This window comes from Tripterygium wilfordii, chromosome 15, assembly GCF_013401445.1.
Source record: "Tripterygium wilfordii isolate XIE 37 chromosome 15, ASM1340144v1, whole genome shotgun sequence".
NCBI classification, from domain to species: domain Eukaryota; kingdom Viridiplantae; phylum Streptophyta; class Magnoliopsida; order Celastrales; family Celastraceae; genus Tripterygium; species Tripterygium wilfordii.
The window spans coordinates 301,962-316,988 of NC_052246.1; the positions used below are offsets into that span (position 1 = coordinate 301,962).

The 15,027-nt window shown below is 37.6% G+C and overlaps 1 protein-coding gene across 3 annotated transcripts; it reads right to left on the reverse strand.

The window, feature by feature from the left end:
* Positions 1 to 405: 405 nt before the first annotated feature.
* Positions 406 to 11,543, reverse strand: LOC120017044 (myb-like protein L). 3 transcript variants are annotated; one of them, XM_038870094.1, is made up of 9 exons: positions 11,080 to 11,543; positions 10,200 to 10,693; positions 9,189 to 9,388; positions 8,412 to 8,582; positions 7,335 to 7,649; positions 6,303 to 6,461; positions 6,071 to 6,220; positions 5,643 to 5,849; positions 406 to 2,314 (listed from the first exon to the last, which is right to left on the reverse strand). In XM_038870094.1, exons 1-9 carry the CDS (start codon positions 11,489 to 11,491, stop codon positions 1,033 to 1,035), a joined length of 3,390 nt encoding a protein of 1,129 aa, XP_038726022.1. In that variant the 5' UTR covers positions 11,492 to 11,543; the 3' UTR covers positions 406 to 1,032. The 3 variants fall into 3 exon arrangements, with proteins under 3 accessions (XP_038726022.1, XP_038726021.1, XP_038726023.1); XM_038870093.1 differs by having other exon boundaries at positions 406 to 2,317; XM_038870095.1 differs by lacking the exon at positions 11,080 to 11,543 and having other exon boundaries at positions 406 to 2,317; positions 10,200 to 10,386; positions 10,469 to 10,610.
* Positions 11,544 to 15,027: the final 3,484 nt, after the last annotated feature.

A 15,027-nucleotide genomic window follows, 5' to 3' on the forward strand; every position in this document is an offset into this window, starting at 1 on the left:
GAGAAATTGATCTAGAACAGATGGATGGTAATAAACCTATAACTTTCCAGCGGCTTTTGATGTTGAGAAGCTCGTTAGTCATTGTTGCCAAGAGCGTACAAGAGTGGAAAGAAAGTAATGTCTTTCGCTGGTTTAGGGTGGAATGTTATGGTCCAAACGTTACTGAAATATGGGAGGCTGCTGTTGATTTGCTTGGTTCAACAGAATGTGCGCTGGTGTTGAGTTGCTCGATGTAAACAAAATTTACACCAGAGGGAATGGGTGTGCACAATTGGGGCACACGGTGAGGATTTAGAGAGTATAATAATTCGGGGTTTATCCCTTACATGTCCTTTCCCTCTGAAATCAAATAAACTTAATTGGCAAAAGAGAACAGGCACAGTCACACAGAACTACGTAGCTTCATTTGAGCAACTCAAAATCCCAAAAAATAAATATTTTAGAAGACACCAATTAGTGTTGCAAAGTCTTCCGAATCCATTTTCTTCGACAAATTAATGTTGTTAATAATGGTAATACCACGACGCTGAGAGATAATTTTTGGCAATGCCGTATACTGAAGAAGAGAACTCGTCACAAATATCGCACTGAGGGTAAGACTCATGAATAAGATAATGCGTACACCAGCCTGCGTTAAAGTATCCCAAGTAACTAAACTGCTACAAAACTCCTAGTTACTCAATGAGCATATACTATATACTCGTGCAAAAAATGGGCATCAAGCAACGAGAACTCCGACACCATAACTCCGCATAATTCTCTGTACTACACATTATGATGTTCACGCATAGACAAGCCTCTCAAATACCAGAGCACAGTCATATCCGAGCTCTTCACAAGCATAAAACACTGCTTGAAATTAGCGTAGACCACCTCTTCCACAGATCTTCAGGAACAGTTTGATTCCCTACAAAATCAACTTTTTTTGGGTTGCCTTTTACCACGGATACACTTGGTTTTATGCTGCTACAAGACAAAGTCTCCGATACTACCATTTCAAGAAGTCTTAGCTTGACAACTTGATTGTTCTACCTAATCCGCAGGCAGCTCCAACTTCTTTTTCTTAAGGCGCCGTTTCTTTGATGTACTCCGCAGGAAGCAAGCAAGAGTATCAACATCAGCAGCATGATTGCCTTCCTGCCCAGTGTTGCCATGTTCAAGGGGGGCAATGATCTTATCCATATCATTTTTCTTATGACTATTACGCAAAAAGCAAGCAAGAGTAATGTCATCGGTCTCACAGTCACAAGATTGATCAGTGCTCACAGGTTGACAAGGGTCAATGGCCCTGCAATCAACTGCATCTAGTCCATCGAGCTTCTCGCACGATTCCATGGTTGGGGAGCAAGACTGACAAGCACTTCTCGCAACTTGAGACTTTCTGTTCTTCAATTTATTATTGAGAAGAGCAGAAATTTTAATGTCATCATCATCTGGTGTTTGTAAAAGTTGCTTTGAAGAAGTTTCGGCTCTATATTTTGAAATTTTGGGGCCATCTCGCCGACCATGAACAATCTGAATTTCCTGGCATTCCTTGGCTAATTCAGGTCTTCTTTTCCTTTTGCGGAACTGCTTCAGAAAACCATCTCCCTTACTCGAAGTGATTGTATCGAAAACCAGGTTCCAACCTCCCTTGCAACCCGTATTTCTCAATTCCATACTTTGAAGGGGCTTCGCTAATCCATTGCAACGTTCATCCGAACTTATACATGCTTTCCTTCTTGTTCGCAGTTTAGGAGTCTTCTCCCCAGAAGCATTGTCCACATGAAGAATGCCAGGCTCTTCACCACTCGTCACCATCAATGATGTTGAATCCTGATGAACTGAAGGATCATTTATTAGTTCTGTACCATCAATAGTTCCGGATAATAAGGACATTCCAAAAGACCCCATACCACATTGTTCTTGACCTGATTTAACATGCAATCTTTTTCTAGCATGCTGTTTGCGGGATACCATTTTCTTATTTGAAGTAGCATTCCTCCCATCACAGGTCCTGATAATACCACCATCAGTTGTCCCTGATTCCAAACTTTCAGAGGGAAATACGAGGAGGCTTGTTCTCTCTCCATCTGGTTCCAAAGATCTACTACTTTCAGACTGACATTTGAGAAACCTTTTCTTCTCAACACTATCAACTACTTCACATCCACCAGTCATTAGTTGGGAATTACAGTTTGTCATCTTTTTATTTGGAGTGGCATCATGCCCATCAAAGATCTCAACTTCATTGTCATTGATGGTCCCTGGGACTTCTTCAGAACAAATTTGAGCTTCTTTTCTAAGCCTCTTGGATGTAATTTTCTTTGAAACACTGCTGCACTCGATCAAAAATAGACCATGAGGATAGAGACATAGTACAATATGTAATGCCCAAATTTATAGGTTACTGTGTTAAATAAAATTAAAAAAAAATAATGGTAGATTCTGTCTAGTCATGCCTGTAATGCAATAAAGAAATATACATGTACATATCTACATATAAAGCACAAAAATAAAATGATAATTAACTGCATTGAAAAATGACTTGATAAAATTTCCAACATCTTAATTGTAACTGTATATAAAGGTGATATTGTTATAAGATGACTCTACTCTAGTAATCAAGTAAATATCATCTCCAACTATGGCTTTTAAACCTTACATACATCATGCATTAGGCAGGAAAGCAATTGATCCATTTGGACAATCACATGACAGGGAAATGTTAGTAACTAAGCTTCCCCTCACATCACCTGGGACAGGAATGCAAAGACATTGGTTTTAACTTGTGTTCCATGCTGGGACATGTTTGTGGGGGGCAAAAGACATGGTTAAGCTTCAAAGATTAAAAGAACGAGTGTCGAACAAAATTAGGGGGTCAAAAAGATAATTTTAGAGGGATTAAAACTAAAAGATATCACAACTACAAGAGTAAAAGAAAAGCTTGAGGGGGGTTAGTTGACCCTGCTCAACTTTATATCATCTATTTTTGAAGCAGGAATTAAAGTACACTGTTTGGCTCCTCATAGTCATGGAGAGAGAATCAGGCTTTTTTTTGAGGGGGGGGGGGGACATACTAGCAAACGAAATAATCTTAACATGGAAATGAAAGAATCTGGACAATTAATGAGAAAAATACTGCAGAATCAAGTGGGTGAGCCTTAGACCCTAAACCCTACATGAACGAATCTGGCCGTGTGACATCAGGGGAAATGAAATAATCTTAACATGGAAATGAAAGAATCTGGACTGTAAATGAGAAAAATACTGCAGAATCAAAAGTGGGTGAGCCTTAGACCCTAAACCCTGATAGTATCATAGAAGATATAGCTGTTAGTTAGTCAGATATAGCTGCTGTTATAGCTGTATAGCTGTTAGTTAGTCAGATATAGCTGCTGTTAGTCATAGAAGATACAGCTGTTAGTCAGATATAACTGTATAGCTGTTAGTTAGTCAGATATAGCTGCTGTTAGTCATAGAAGATACAGCTGTTAGTCAGATATAGCTGTTAGTCATAATAATACGGCTGTTAGTCACAATATTAGGCTTGTATTATGAAACAATATGAGATGGAATGGAAGGAACTCGAACAAGGAAGGGGGACAGCAAGATTTACAGCAATATTGACAAAGATTTACAGCAATATTGACATGGTATCGGAGCAAGGTTTCTGAACTACTTTGCTCTCTGATTCTTTGGTTTTCTTGGTCTTTTCTTGTGTTTAGCCCTTGATATCTAGGTCTCTTGGATTTTGGCTTGTCTAGGCTTGCTGTTGGAACGATCCTTATCTTTCTGTTCAACAGCTCTTTGATTTTCAGATCTGCTGTGATTTGTTTTCTTGGTACTCTTGGCTCTTGGTTCTTTGGTTTTCTGGTTTTCTGGGTGCTGGCATAATTCCAAGCTTGCGTTATTCTTGTGTTGTCAAATCATTGTTTCATCATGTCTACAAGCAACAATGATTCGTTCAATATTCGATTCACTGGTAAGAACTATTCCTCCTGGGAATTTCAGTTTCAATTATTTGTCACAGGGAAGGACTTATGGGGTCTAATAGATGGAAGTGATCCAGCCCCTACAGATCCTACAAAGTTGGCTTCTTGGAATATCATCAGGACAATTCAGCTAGACGTTTTCAATTGGAGTATGAGATTGCTTGTTACTCTCATGGCAATCTCTCCATTCAAGATTTCTTCTCTGGTTTCCAGAATTTGTGGACAGAGTTTACTGACATTGTTTATGCTACAGTACCCACTGCATCTCTCTCTGATGTTCAAAAAGTTCATGAGCAAAGTAAGAGAGCTCAATTTCTAATGAAGTTGCGATCCGAATATGAGGCCATTCGCTCCAATTTGATGAATCGTGACCCACCTCCATCCTTAGATGTTTGCTTTGGAGAATTACTTCGTGAAGAGCAACGTCTTCTCACACAAGCCACTCTTGAGCAGGGGAGGTTGGGTACTAATGCTGTTACGGTTGCTTATGCGACTCAAGAGAAAGGCAAAAATAGAGATATGCGGAAAGTGCAGTGTTACAGCTGCAAATAAATCTTGCTTGAATTATTTGACTATTACACGACCTGATATCTCTTTTGCTGTTCAGCAAGTTAGCCAATTTATGCAGTCTCCACGACATCTACATTTGGCAGCAGTTCGTCGTATCATTCGATACCTGCAAGGTTCTTTGAGTCGTGGTTTGTTTTTTCCTGTTGATACTCCTATTCATCTTGATGCCTTTAGTGATGCTGATTGGGCAGGATGTCCTAATACTCGTCGTTCTGTTACGGGTTGGTGTATGTTTCTTGGAAAGTCCCTAATATCTTGGAAAAGTAAGAAGCAAGATCGTGTTTCCAAATCTTCGACTGAATCAGAGTATCGTGCTATGTCTGCAGCGTGTTCAGAGGTTGTTTGGCTTCGTGGGCTACTCGCTGAACTTGGCTTTCCTCAATCTGATCCCACTCCTCTCCATGCTGACAACACCAGTGCTATTCAAATTGCTACTAATCCAGTATATCATGAGCGTACTAAGCACATCGAGGTGGATTGTCACTATATCCGAGACGCTGTGGATACTCGTGTGATTTCTCTTCCGCATGTTTCCACCAACCTCCAGATTGCTGATGTGTTTACCAAGGCTATGACAAGGCAACGTCATCAGTTTTTGGTTGGCAAATTGCTGCTTCTTGATCGCCCAGCATCAATTTGAGGGGGGATGATAGTATCATAGAAGATATAGCTGTTAGTTAGTCAGATATAGCTGCTGTTATAGCTGTATAGCTGTTAGTTAGTCAGATATAGCTGCTGTTAGTCATAGAAGATACAGCTGTTAGTCAGATATAGCTGTATAGCTGTTAGTTAGTCAGATATAGCTGCTGTTAGTCATAGAAGATACAGTTGTTAGTCAGATATAGCTGTTAGTCATAATAATACGGCTGTTAGTCACAATATTAGGCTTGTATTATGAAACAATATGAGATGGAATGGAAGGAACTCGAACAAGGAAGGGGGACAGCAAGATTTACAGCAATATTGACAAAGATTTACAGCAATATTGACAAACCCTACATGAAAGAATCTGGCCATGTGATGTCAGGGGAAAGTGGGTATCACACAATATCTCTCTTTGCAACACAACGTTTAAATTAATAAGGCAGAAAAGAATACCTTAATTTCCTTTTACATTGCCTTGGCTGATTCACATTCTCAGATTCAGGAACTGCACAAATCATCGACAAGGGAATAAAATCATTAGGACCAAGTGCAGGACGCTCTGACTCCCGATCCACAAAGTTGCCAATAAGAGCAGCTTTTTGTATCCTTCTTGCTTGTTGGAGCCGAATAAATTCATCTGGAACTAACACCTTCCATCTCCTGGTCATGGAAGAATAAACAAAGAACAAAATTGATATAGTTTGAGACTGTATACACTCTCTGGAATAAAATTGATGTAGTTTGAACTGACACTTCATCTAGAAATAAAATTGCATTAGCATAAAAGTCTAAAAAAAAACAATGAATAAACAACAAAAGTGACTATAAAAGTTGATGTAATTAGAGATGTATATGATCTCTTAAATTCCAAAACTTCATACCTCCAACACTGGTTATCGGTCCGTGAAGGTAAACATGAAGCAACCTTAGACCAGCAATATCCATTTTCTGCGGCCGCTGCTTTCAACTTGGAATCCTCTTCTTCAGTCCATTTACTGCGATTTACAGAAGGGTCCAAAGAATTCACCCATCTGCCAAAAGAAAATGCAGTTAAATAGCTGTCACCTACCAGCATCGTAATGAAAAATAAGATCATTCTACATTTCTATTTACCTTTCTCTACATTGCACTTGAGTCCGACCGGACACAAACTTAGCAATTTTGTTCCAATTTTTTTGTCCAAAAATCATTGCAGCAACCGTCAAGCGCTTGTCTTCATCCAGCGCCCACCTCCCCACCTTTTGTCTGCCAGGGTGAAGGGACTTTTTCCATCTGCATACAACAATATTCCTTGCCAATATGAATCATTAACCAAATAATTAAATGCAGTCGTCTATTGAAACAACTATAATGCAGTCACAATAGAATACAGGAGTTGGAGGGCACTTAGGCTAGGCTGGTGAGAAGGGTTTGCAAGTGGTTGGGTAGGTGAGGGATGGGAGGGTTCCAAAAGAAAAATATTTCCCCAAGCTTAGCTTTAGAGTTTAGGGTTAAATATTTGATCACACCTTCACCTTCATATGAAATTCATGTTTTTTTTTTGAATGGAAAATTTTATTAAGGCACCAAAGAGGTATAGCCAACAGCATGCATATTAATCACAGCTTTGATTTATGACAACAGCCATCAACGACAGTCAAGGACTTATAGTTTAAACAAAGGTCAAGAAAAGGTTCTAGTCCATCTGGCTCTCTATTCTGCCTAACGCATTCTAAATCATGTAACCATACATATGATCAGGCAAGGACAACAAGAGCTCATAATGTTCATGATACCTTTAAAAAAACCAACTTAATAGGAGAAAAGCTAAATGGAAAATAACTAATTACAAAACACTAGTTTGAAAGATGAACATTAAAAGATAGTACGTATTGCAAGTTTCTTGCCAGGTAGAATTTTTCTCCAGCAAAATAACTTAGTAGTAACCCACTCATTTCCACTTACCAACAAAAAATGTATTACCAATAAGGTCAAAACTAAAATGAATGAAACAATGAGGAATTCATCCTCAATAGCCTCCTTCTCTAATGAAAAAAAGAACGAAGAAAAATATGAAAGAAAGATGTGATATATTTTGTAGTCAACTATACTTGGAAAACACAAAGATTGAAAATGATCCAGATAACCTTTGAGATAACTACTGACCTATTGGAGCATTGAGGACCAGTGCGACCTTCTAAAGTAGAAGCTAGGGACTGCCAATTACTCTCACCAAAAGCTTCTACGGCAGTTCGAAGTTGAGCATCCTCTTCCTTGGTCCACTCCTTCTTCAATATGCAAGCATTTAAACTTCTTTGGAAGCGGGCCAAGCACTGGTATGGGGTCCTGTTTGTCCCCAGTGATACTGCAATATCAAACCAGTTTGTGATCCCCTTCTCTTGGACAATATACAGAAGAAGCTTATCCTCTTTGGGGGTCCATTTTTCGCGATTGATTAAGGGATCTTCAAAGTTCAACCATCTACATGGATTAACAAATATACACAACGATAAGGTTCATGTTAGCATGGTAATTTTTGTTCAGAAGATCTGTGATAATACCATCACATACAATTCAAAACAACTGTTTCCAATTTTGTAGAAAGCACATTCCATTCATTGCTATCACTCGAAAAAGAAGTTAACCTTGCACTTTGATTCAAATTTTCACAATGAAAAGTGTTTGTAGCAGCAGTTATAAGGATCTGTAAAGCTTCTATACTGAAAGGGACATGCTTTGTCAAAAGAATAAACATAAAAACATGAGCAGAGTACCGCATCCTGAAGGCAAGAAACAATATGAATGAACCCAAAAGTCCAACAAAGTGCTAATAAGTGGAACGTAAGATACATAACCCAGTCACTGGTTTGAAAGGTGAACCATTCAACCGTTTGACAGACTGGCCAGATAGGGAAGGCAAATTTCAATTAGAAAGCATGCTTGAAGAACCTACAGATGCCAACAATACAAGTGGAGCTAGCATTTTCCATTCACTAACTGGATCCACAGCACTACTCAAATAAAACAGGGGAGGACAGCACACCAGAGTCAATCATAATGTCGCCACCCAGTAGCTTTGTTATTGAGTATTTAGCTTCTCCGACATATCTAATTTTGATAAATTTATAAGGATTCATTAATTTAAAGTTTGGTGGGAAAGTGAATGGCACTATTAAAACAACCTACATCTACAAGAAAGCACATAAAAGTTGAAGGAAATGGAAGGCTGCTGTAAGTATTTACCTTGCTTCACATTCAGCACCAGAACGACCCATGACGTACAAGGAAGCCAACTCATCCCAGTTAACTTTGGGAAGAAATTCCCTAATTTGTTCCGGTGTAATTTCGAAATCTCTAACAGATGCAAGTATGTCATCGAAACTACTTGCATTTCCAGAAGTTCCCTCTGAACCACTGTAGACAACAAGTCCATCAATAAATGAGTGCTTAAAAATCATTAAAACAAACAGACTAAAATAAAGCAGTCTCCATAATCAGGAGAATTAACTCTAGAATTAATTCCATACATTAAAAATTCCTGAAAAATTCCAGTGCATTCAGCCTTGAGATTTTAAAAACTTACCAGCTCAGAAATAAAGATGCAAAACTTTTAATTGGGGTAAGACACACCCATCTATTTCAGTTACATCGACTTTTAAGATAGAAGGGGAACAAACAAAGGAAAGCGGAAGCACTCCATGTGTAAATATCCCCTACTATATTCATCTAGCCTAATATACATAAGTTTGACGCCCCTCAATAAAACTCCTAAAGCTGCCAGTGAAGGCAAGTACTTTTCCAAGCATCAACGTCCACACTTCTTGTCTGCCATCTTCGTGTATACTACTCCATAGATGATTATGCCTTCATTCTTTCTTGTACCTTTTTTATTTAATACTTAAACAGGAAAAGAGAAAACAAGGGTTACTGCCTGGTAATATTGTTGCAGTAGCATCACTGTTCTTCAGCATGAATTCAAACAGATAATCCCCAATGACATGTAAAACTGTAAAAGCATACCTGAATAAATCTTCTGAAATTTGAAGCACCAATTTCTGAAACTGTTGTCTTATCCCCTTCACAAGATTCTCTTTCTCTGCCTCTGTCCATTTATTTCGGTGTAATACAATTGGAAAGTTCGTCAATGCGACTCTGTAGTTAGCAACATGATAATTCTCCACTGGGCCAAAGTGAGTAGCAGAGGCCTTTTTAGCATTAACCTGCAGCAATAAAATATGTCCTCGCTAAAGACAAATCCACTGAAAGTCTGAAATATTACTCTCTCCAATATATATTTTTATTCTGCACACAAACAAACACATTTATGTATATATATAAGGAAAGCTAACTTCACGCTGAAAGCTTTTTTTTCCTACTATGCGCCCTTTTCTTTTTAATGCTCAAAATTATTACTCATTGACCTTTCAGCAATAAATATTTTAATTTAAAATGTGTTGGGACACTTGGTCAGTCACCAAATTTCCCTTTAGAAAAGAAGAGGAGAGCCTGAGGAATGAAGAGAGAGGAACAACGCAGGCAGGCTGGGAAATGAAGAAGCTCATATAAAAGAAATAGGAGGACAGGCTTTTGAAAGGCAAGCAGAAAGAAACCCCTCAGCGGGAGAATATGGAGATAGTTTCTGGCTAATGCAGGTATCCCCCCTCTTGCAACTGCAGACAGAGGAAATGTACCAACAAAACAACTGAAGCATAAGACAAGTCTAAACCAGCTTACCATTAACTAATACAACATCATAGTTCCATGGCCTTCAATAACCTTGACCCTCAATTCCGCACGCCGCACTGAAATGTTTTACATCGATCAACCATTTACTTTTTCTTTCCCAAATTGTGTACAATGATTTGTTTGGCGGACTCAGAAAACAATGGTTGAGAAACTCAATTTAATTAATGAATTGCATAGGTATGTGTATAATGAGAAAATTCAGAACTGCTACACCTAAGAAATGAAAATCGGTGTTCATAACTAAGATGATGAAGAAAATGTAAACTATATATTATCAGTTATTACCTTTGAATCTCGTGCTGAAATCAGTTGGAAACGAGGATCCTTTCTCTGGGATAATGCTCGCCCTGTTACTTTTTTGCAAGCAGCTTGGAAGTCTTTCAGGATTTTAATGCGTTCCCTAAGTTTTTTGTTCTCCTCTAGTCTTGCTTCAATCTGAGTCATCTTAGCACGCACAAACTTCTGGAATGACCTGTTCTTCTTAATGGCATCAATAAACACCTGTGCAGACTTTGGGAAGCTAGAATTTCTCAATGGCAACATAGAAAACTTACAAGCATCTGATTGATGCTGGTCCCTCGAATCAAACAGCTGTATCTCCTTGCAATCACCAGATAATTGGGGGGCATCACCACCTTCCCCTAAATCTTTATTTTCTTCGCAAGCATGCCTTTCATTAACAATGGAATAATTCAAAGTTTCATTCTTGGAGGCTTTGCCTGATACATTGATATGCTCCTGGTTCTGTAAAAAATCTTCTTTTCCGTTCTCTAACGAACCTACATTAATATATTTGGAAAACTTTACAAGTAAGTAAATGGCATGATTGGAATGTAACACAGAGACTCAAAAATGACACCGAAAACCATAGAAATAATAGTTAGGAGACTCTTTCAGGCTCAATTAAAATTCCCCTGCAAAGGAGAAAAATTTCTAGAACTTTGAAACCACTAACAATGAGAAAGAAACAACTGACATTCATTCCTACTCTCAAACATAAATTTAAGCCGTTACTGAAATCCGCACATGGTTTAGCCATAAAATTCAATAGTGTGAACAAGAAACCAAAATTACTACTAAGATAAAATTGAGATTGAGATTACATGAAGCTGCTTGTTAAAAAACCGGAAAGAATAATAGAAGAACAGACTTCAAGAGAGCTTACCGGTATTGTAGGCCTCAAAACGCCTCTGAACAGCTCGTAGAGTCTCAAAATCGTCGTCTTCCAACTCCTCCCGATCCAGAAAGGGATGAATAGCAGATAAAGGCTTCAAGGAGAGCGGTTCGCACGAATCCGCCGTTAAAGAGAACCGATCCTGTATATTGCGCACCAGTTGAAAATCTTCGTCGCTGTCAGAGTCCGAAGCCACCAAAGAACCTCCTCCAATAGGTTTAATGGCCTCTACAGCGGCATAGGTAGACGGCGACGTGCTCTTACTGCCTTGAAAGTCACGGACATTGCCGGGAGTAGTGCCTGTGAGGATACAGGCTTGCCTTAGGGCTTCCAAGTCCTCGTCCAAAACGTCTTCATCGCTGTCACTGGAGTCCTCTTCGTTCTCCAGCAAGGTAGCCATCATACAATGAAGCGTTTCCTCTGCGTTTTTTGTTCGGACTGGGATTTTGAAGAAGAATGCGGTGGCCTTGAAAACCCGCTCTGCTACTGATTAAGTGATTATGCGGTTTCAAGTTTAATGGGCTGGACCTAGCCCAAAACTGCTAACACGCGTGTCTCTGGCCCATAATTAGCAAAAGCGGCCCAGTCCTCTTCAAAAAAAAAAAACTCAAAATCATACTTAAATTAGTAAGATTTCTGTGAATGAAAACCATTGCAGCCAGTTGAGGGGGGTCATTGGCATCGGCAGATCGCGCTGGTTTGATAGTAGATCTGGTTAAGGGGCTAGGTTAAAACAAAACCATAGTTGAGAGATGAGGTTAACTTAAGTTAAAATGGGATCCACATATTTTATCTATGTCATGAGCCACCTCAACACTGGGATTGCTGGAACAACTTTTGCTGGGACTAGTAGCATTTCTGCGTAAATTAATTTACGTAGGAAAAATTTGAAGCTGATTATATGATCAAACATTTTTCTTTATGATTCTGCTCCAATGTCGTCATTTTCGAACCTTTCCTTAAATTGATACTTGAATTACAACAAAAAGGCCATGAGGACATCTGGATCAAGGACTACTCTAGTATTTTGGAATAAAGAAATTTTATCTACACACCAACAATCTATTATCTTTACACCACTTTTTAAACATTATAAATTTACACCAAAAAATTCTAAATTTAAACACAAAAATGTGATGAATATACAAAAAAAAAAAAACCCTTGCTTTGTAAAATATTAGGAATTAGTTTGTTAAGTTTACACGCAAATTAACTACAGCTCAATATTGGCTGGAATCAATCAATCTATATATATATAACGGAGCATCCAAAAGGGTTCTCCTTCGTGTCACGTGGATGCCTTTAAAAAAAATCTACACAAAAAACAAAAAGTAATGGACAAAAGAAAAAGTTAAATATATTGAATAATTTTAAGACCCACAAGTACATACAGTAATAATATACGAATAATTTTAAAATCATATTTAATAATACAACAAATAGTCATATCAATTATCACCTATTAATTGCATAGAAAAACAAAAAGATAAAAGCTTAAATGAAACATATTCACAATATAGGTATAAAATAACACACAAAAACATACAATATCACAATAAAGTTCTAAGAGATATTACAAAAATGGGAAAAATGAACAATTTCAACAAAATTCCTAACGATATGACCCTACAAATCATGGAATTAATTGTCAAACAACAACCAGATTATACAATTCAATAAACTCTGATGATGAAAAAGATCCAGTTTAGGATGTATTCTTAAGAGATTTCATAGCAGATGATCACGTATAAGATAATCCCTTAGTGGATGATCGTACAAATGATAAATTTAATCAAATGTGAGATACAGAGTACAACAAATGATATATTATATATGTTTATTGACATAGTATGAAAAATTGTGGCTTGCTGACATAAGAAACAATAATAAATGAGATGTAAAAATTAGGAGACAAAGGAGGTGCGCTATATTTTCTATAGAATTTAGAATTTATGAGATGTTTTTTAGTTATTTTATAACTTTGTTCAAAAAACCAACGCAAACAATAATTGTTAAACTCTAAGCATATTTTTTTCCTTATACATCAAATTTTTCGCTCCCTCTTAGAAAATTATTTCTTAACATATTGAGAAAAAGGTATTGTAGTTATTTGTTCATCTCACAATTATCTTCATTTTCTATAATTCAGGCTCTGTTGTTCATCATGGTAAAAAAGTATAGAAAAATTATCAAAAATCTTTATTTTTTAAATTAATTATGTGTCGCGCGAAACGCGAGCATGCAACTAGTTAGTTGGAATTTTTAAATCTTATTCATTCATTTTATCTAATGATCCTCCAAGTGACATATATTTCTCTCCAGCACCATTAACAAACATGTCTCTCTCATGTTCTTTGACACACCATCAACAACACCCATTTTTCCTTTGATCTCGCTTCCGTGAAGATTTTTTATACGAATTTGGAGCAATCCCTTTTTGAGATTCAACATGATTAAATCATCTCCCAAATCACCAAGCTCCTTCTAGGTTTCTCTCTTACCCATTCACTCTCAAAATTAATTCTCCATCGGACAGTGTAAGCGACCGCCAGTCTCACTGGAGACGGCACAACAATCGCCAGTGGGAAGAGGACCGAGCCCAACATGGGATCCCAACTCTCAAAGTGTTTTTCTGGGTCAAATATCACTCTTTAAGGCATTTTTCAGATTTAGAGAGACAGTTATGTTTTTTCAAGCTTGTGCGAGAGTAGAGAGTACAACCACGATTTATGCGATCCGACATGGCAACCAGCTCTTCTCAGTTAAACAATGTTGGTTTGTGGTGAGGGGCTTATCACTCAGGTAACAAACCAACCTCATTAGAAAGAGCAAGAAGTTGGACATGAGAGTGGTCGTCATCCATGAGGAGAATCGCCCATAGCGGTCTCCTACCTTGTCTGGTCGAGAACTAATTTTGTGATAAGAGACTAAGAGAGCATAGAAAGAAACCTAGAACAGATTTAAGAGGTGATGAATTGATATTAAATCTTAACCATTAGATGAAATAGATGGCTGATATTTAATTAATTTCAGACACGGAGAAACTGAATGATTATTTAGATGAAATATGTAAAAATTATTTATTTTAAATTTTTAGTTTAAGGGTTAATATGTCATTGTACACAAATATATTTATGTAAACTATAAAAAAAATTAAAAAGTAGTGTAAAGATAGTGTTTTTGTGGTGTGTAAATAAAATTTATCTTTCGAATATTACTTGGTGGTTTTGCCAAACATTTTGGCTTGCCCACTCGAATCAAATATGACTAGGGCTCACGTGTCTGTAAATCGGATACTAACTTTGTCACGTGCATCAACCTTCGCCATTAATAATTAGTTTAAAAATGTTAAGGATCCCAATAAAAAACATCTCAGTTATCCCAGTAGTGAATGTTGTCCCTTGATTAATGTAATTGTAGGGACTCACGAAACGTGATGATTAAATCGGAGAATGACACATCCACTACTGAGATTTTTTTATTGGGATATTTATCACTTCTGTATTAGTTTTTCTTTGTAAAATATCTACAACTTGCAAGCCATGTGTTGATTGTTGCATGTGGAGTAGGGCGATATGTTCTAGTACAACTTTCGCATCTTCTATGTATGTCAAAAGAAACACCACTACTTATCATCTCTTAAATATGTGTCCCCCATGGGCATTGAGGGGGGAGCGGGTTCACTAGTCAACAAGTTATTAACATGTTCACTTTGTGAACCGTCAGATATTATCTGATCTCCCCTAAATCCACCTTTACATTAGTTAAATGTTTAGAGAATTATCTTCTCCGACCTCCTTTCTCTCCTCCGGTAGATCCTCACTCTTCACTCTGGCAAGACCAATTTTGCCTTTGAAATGACAATCAATCAAAGACTAGGAGAGAGAAAATGTACAATAGTGCTGCAATTCTCCATAAGTTCTTGTTCAATAGTGCTCA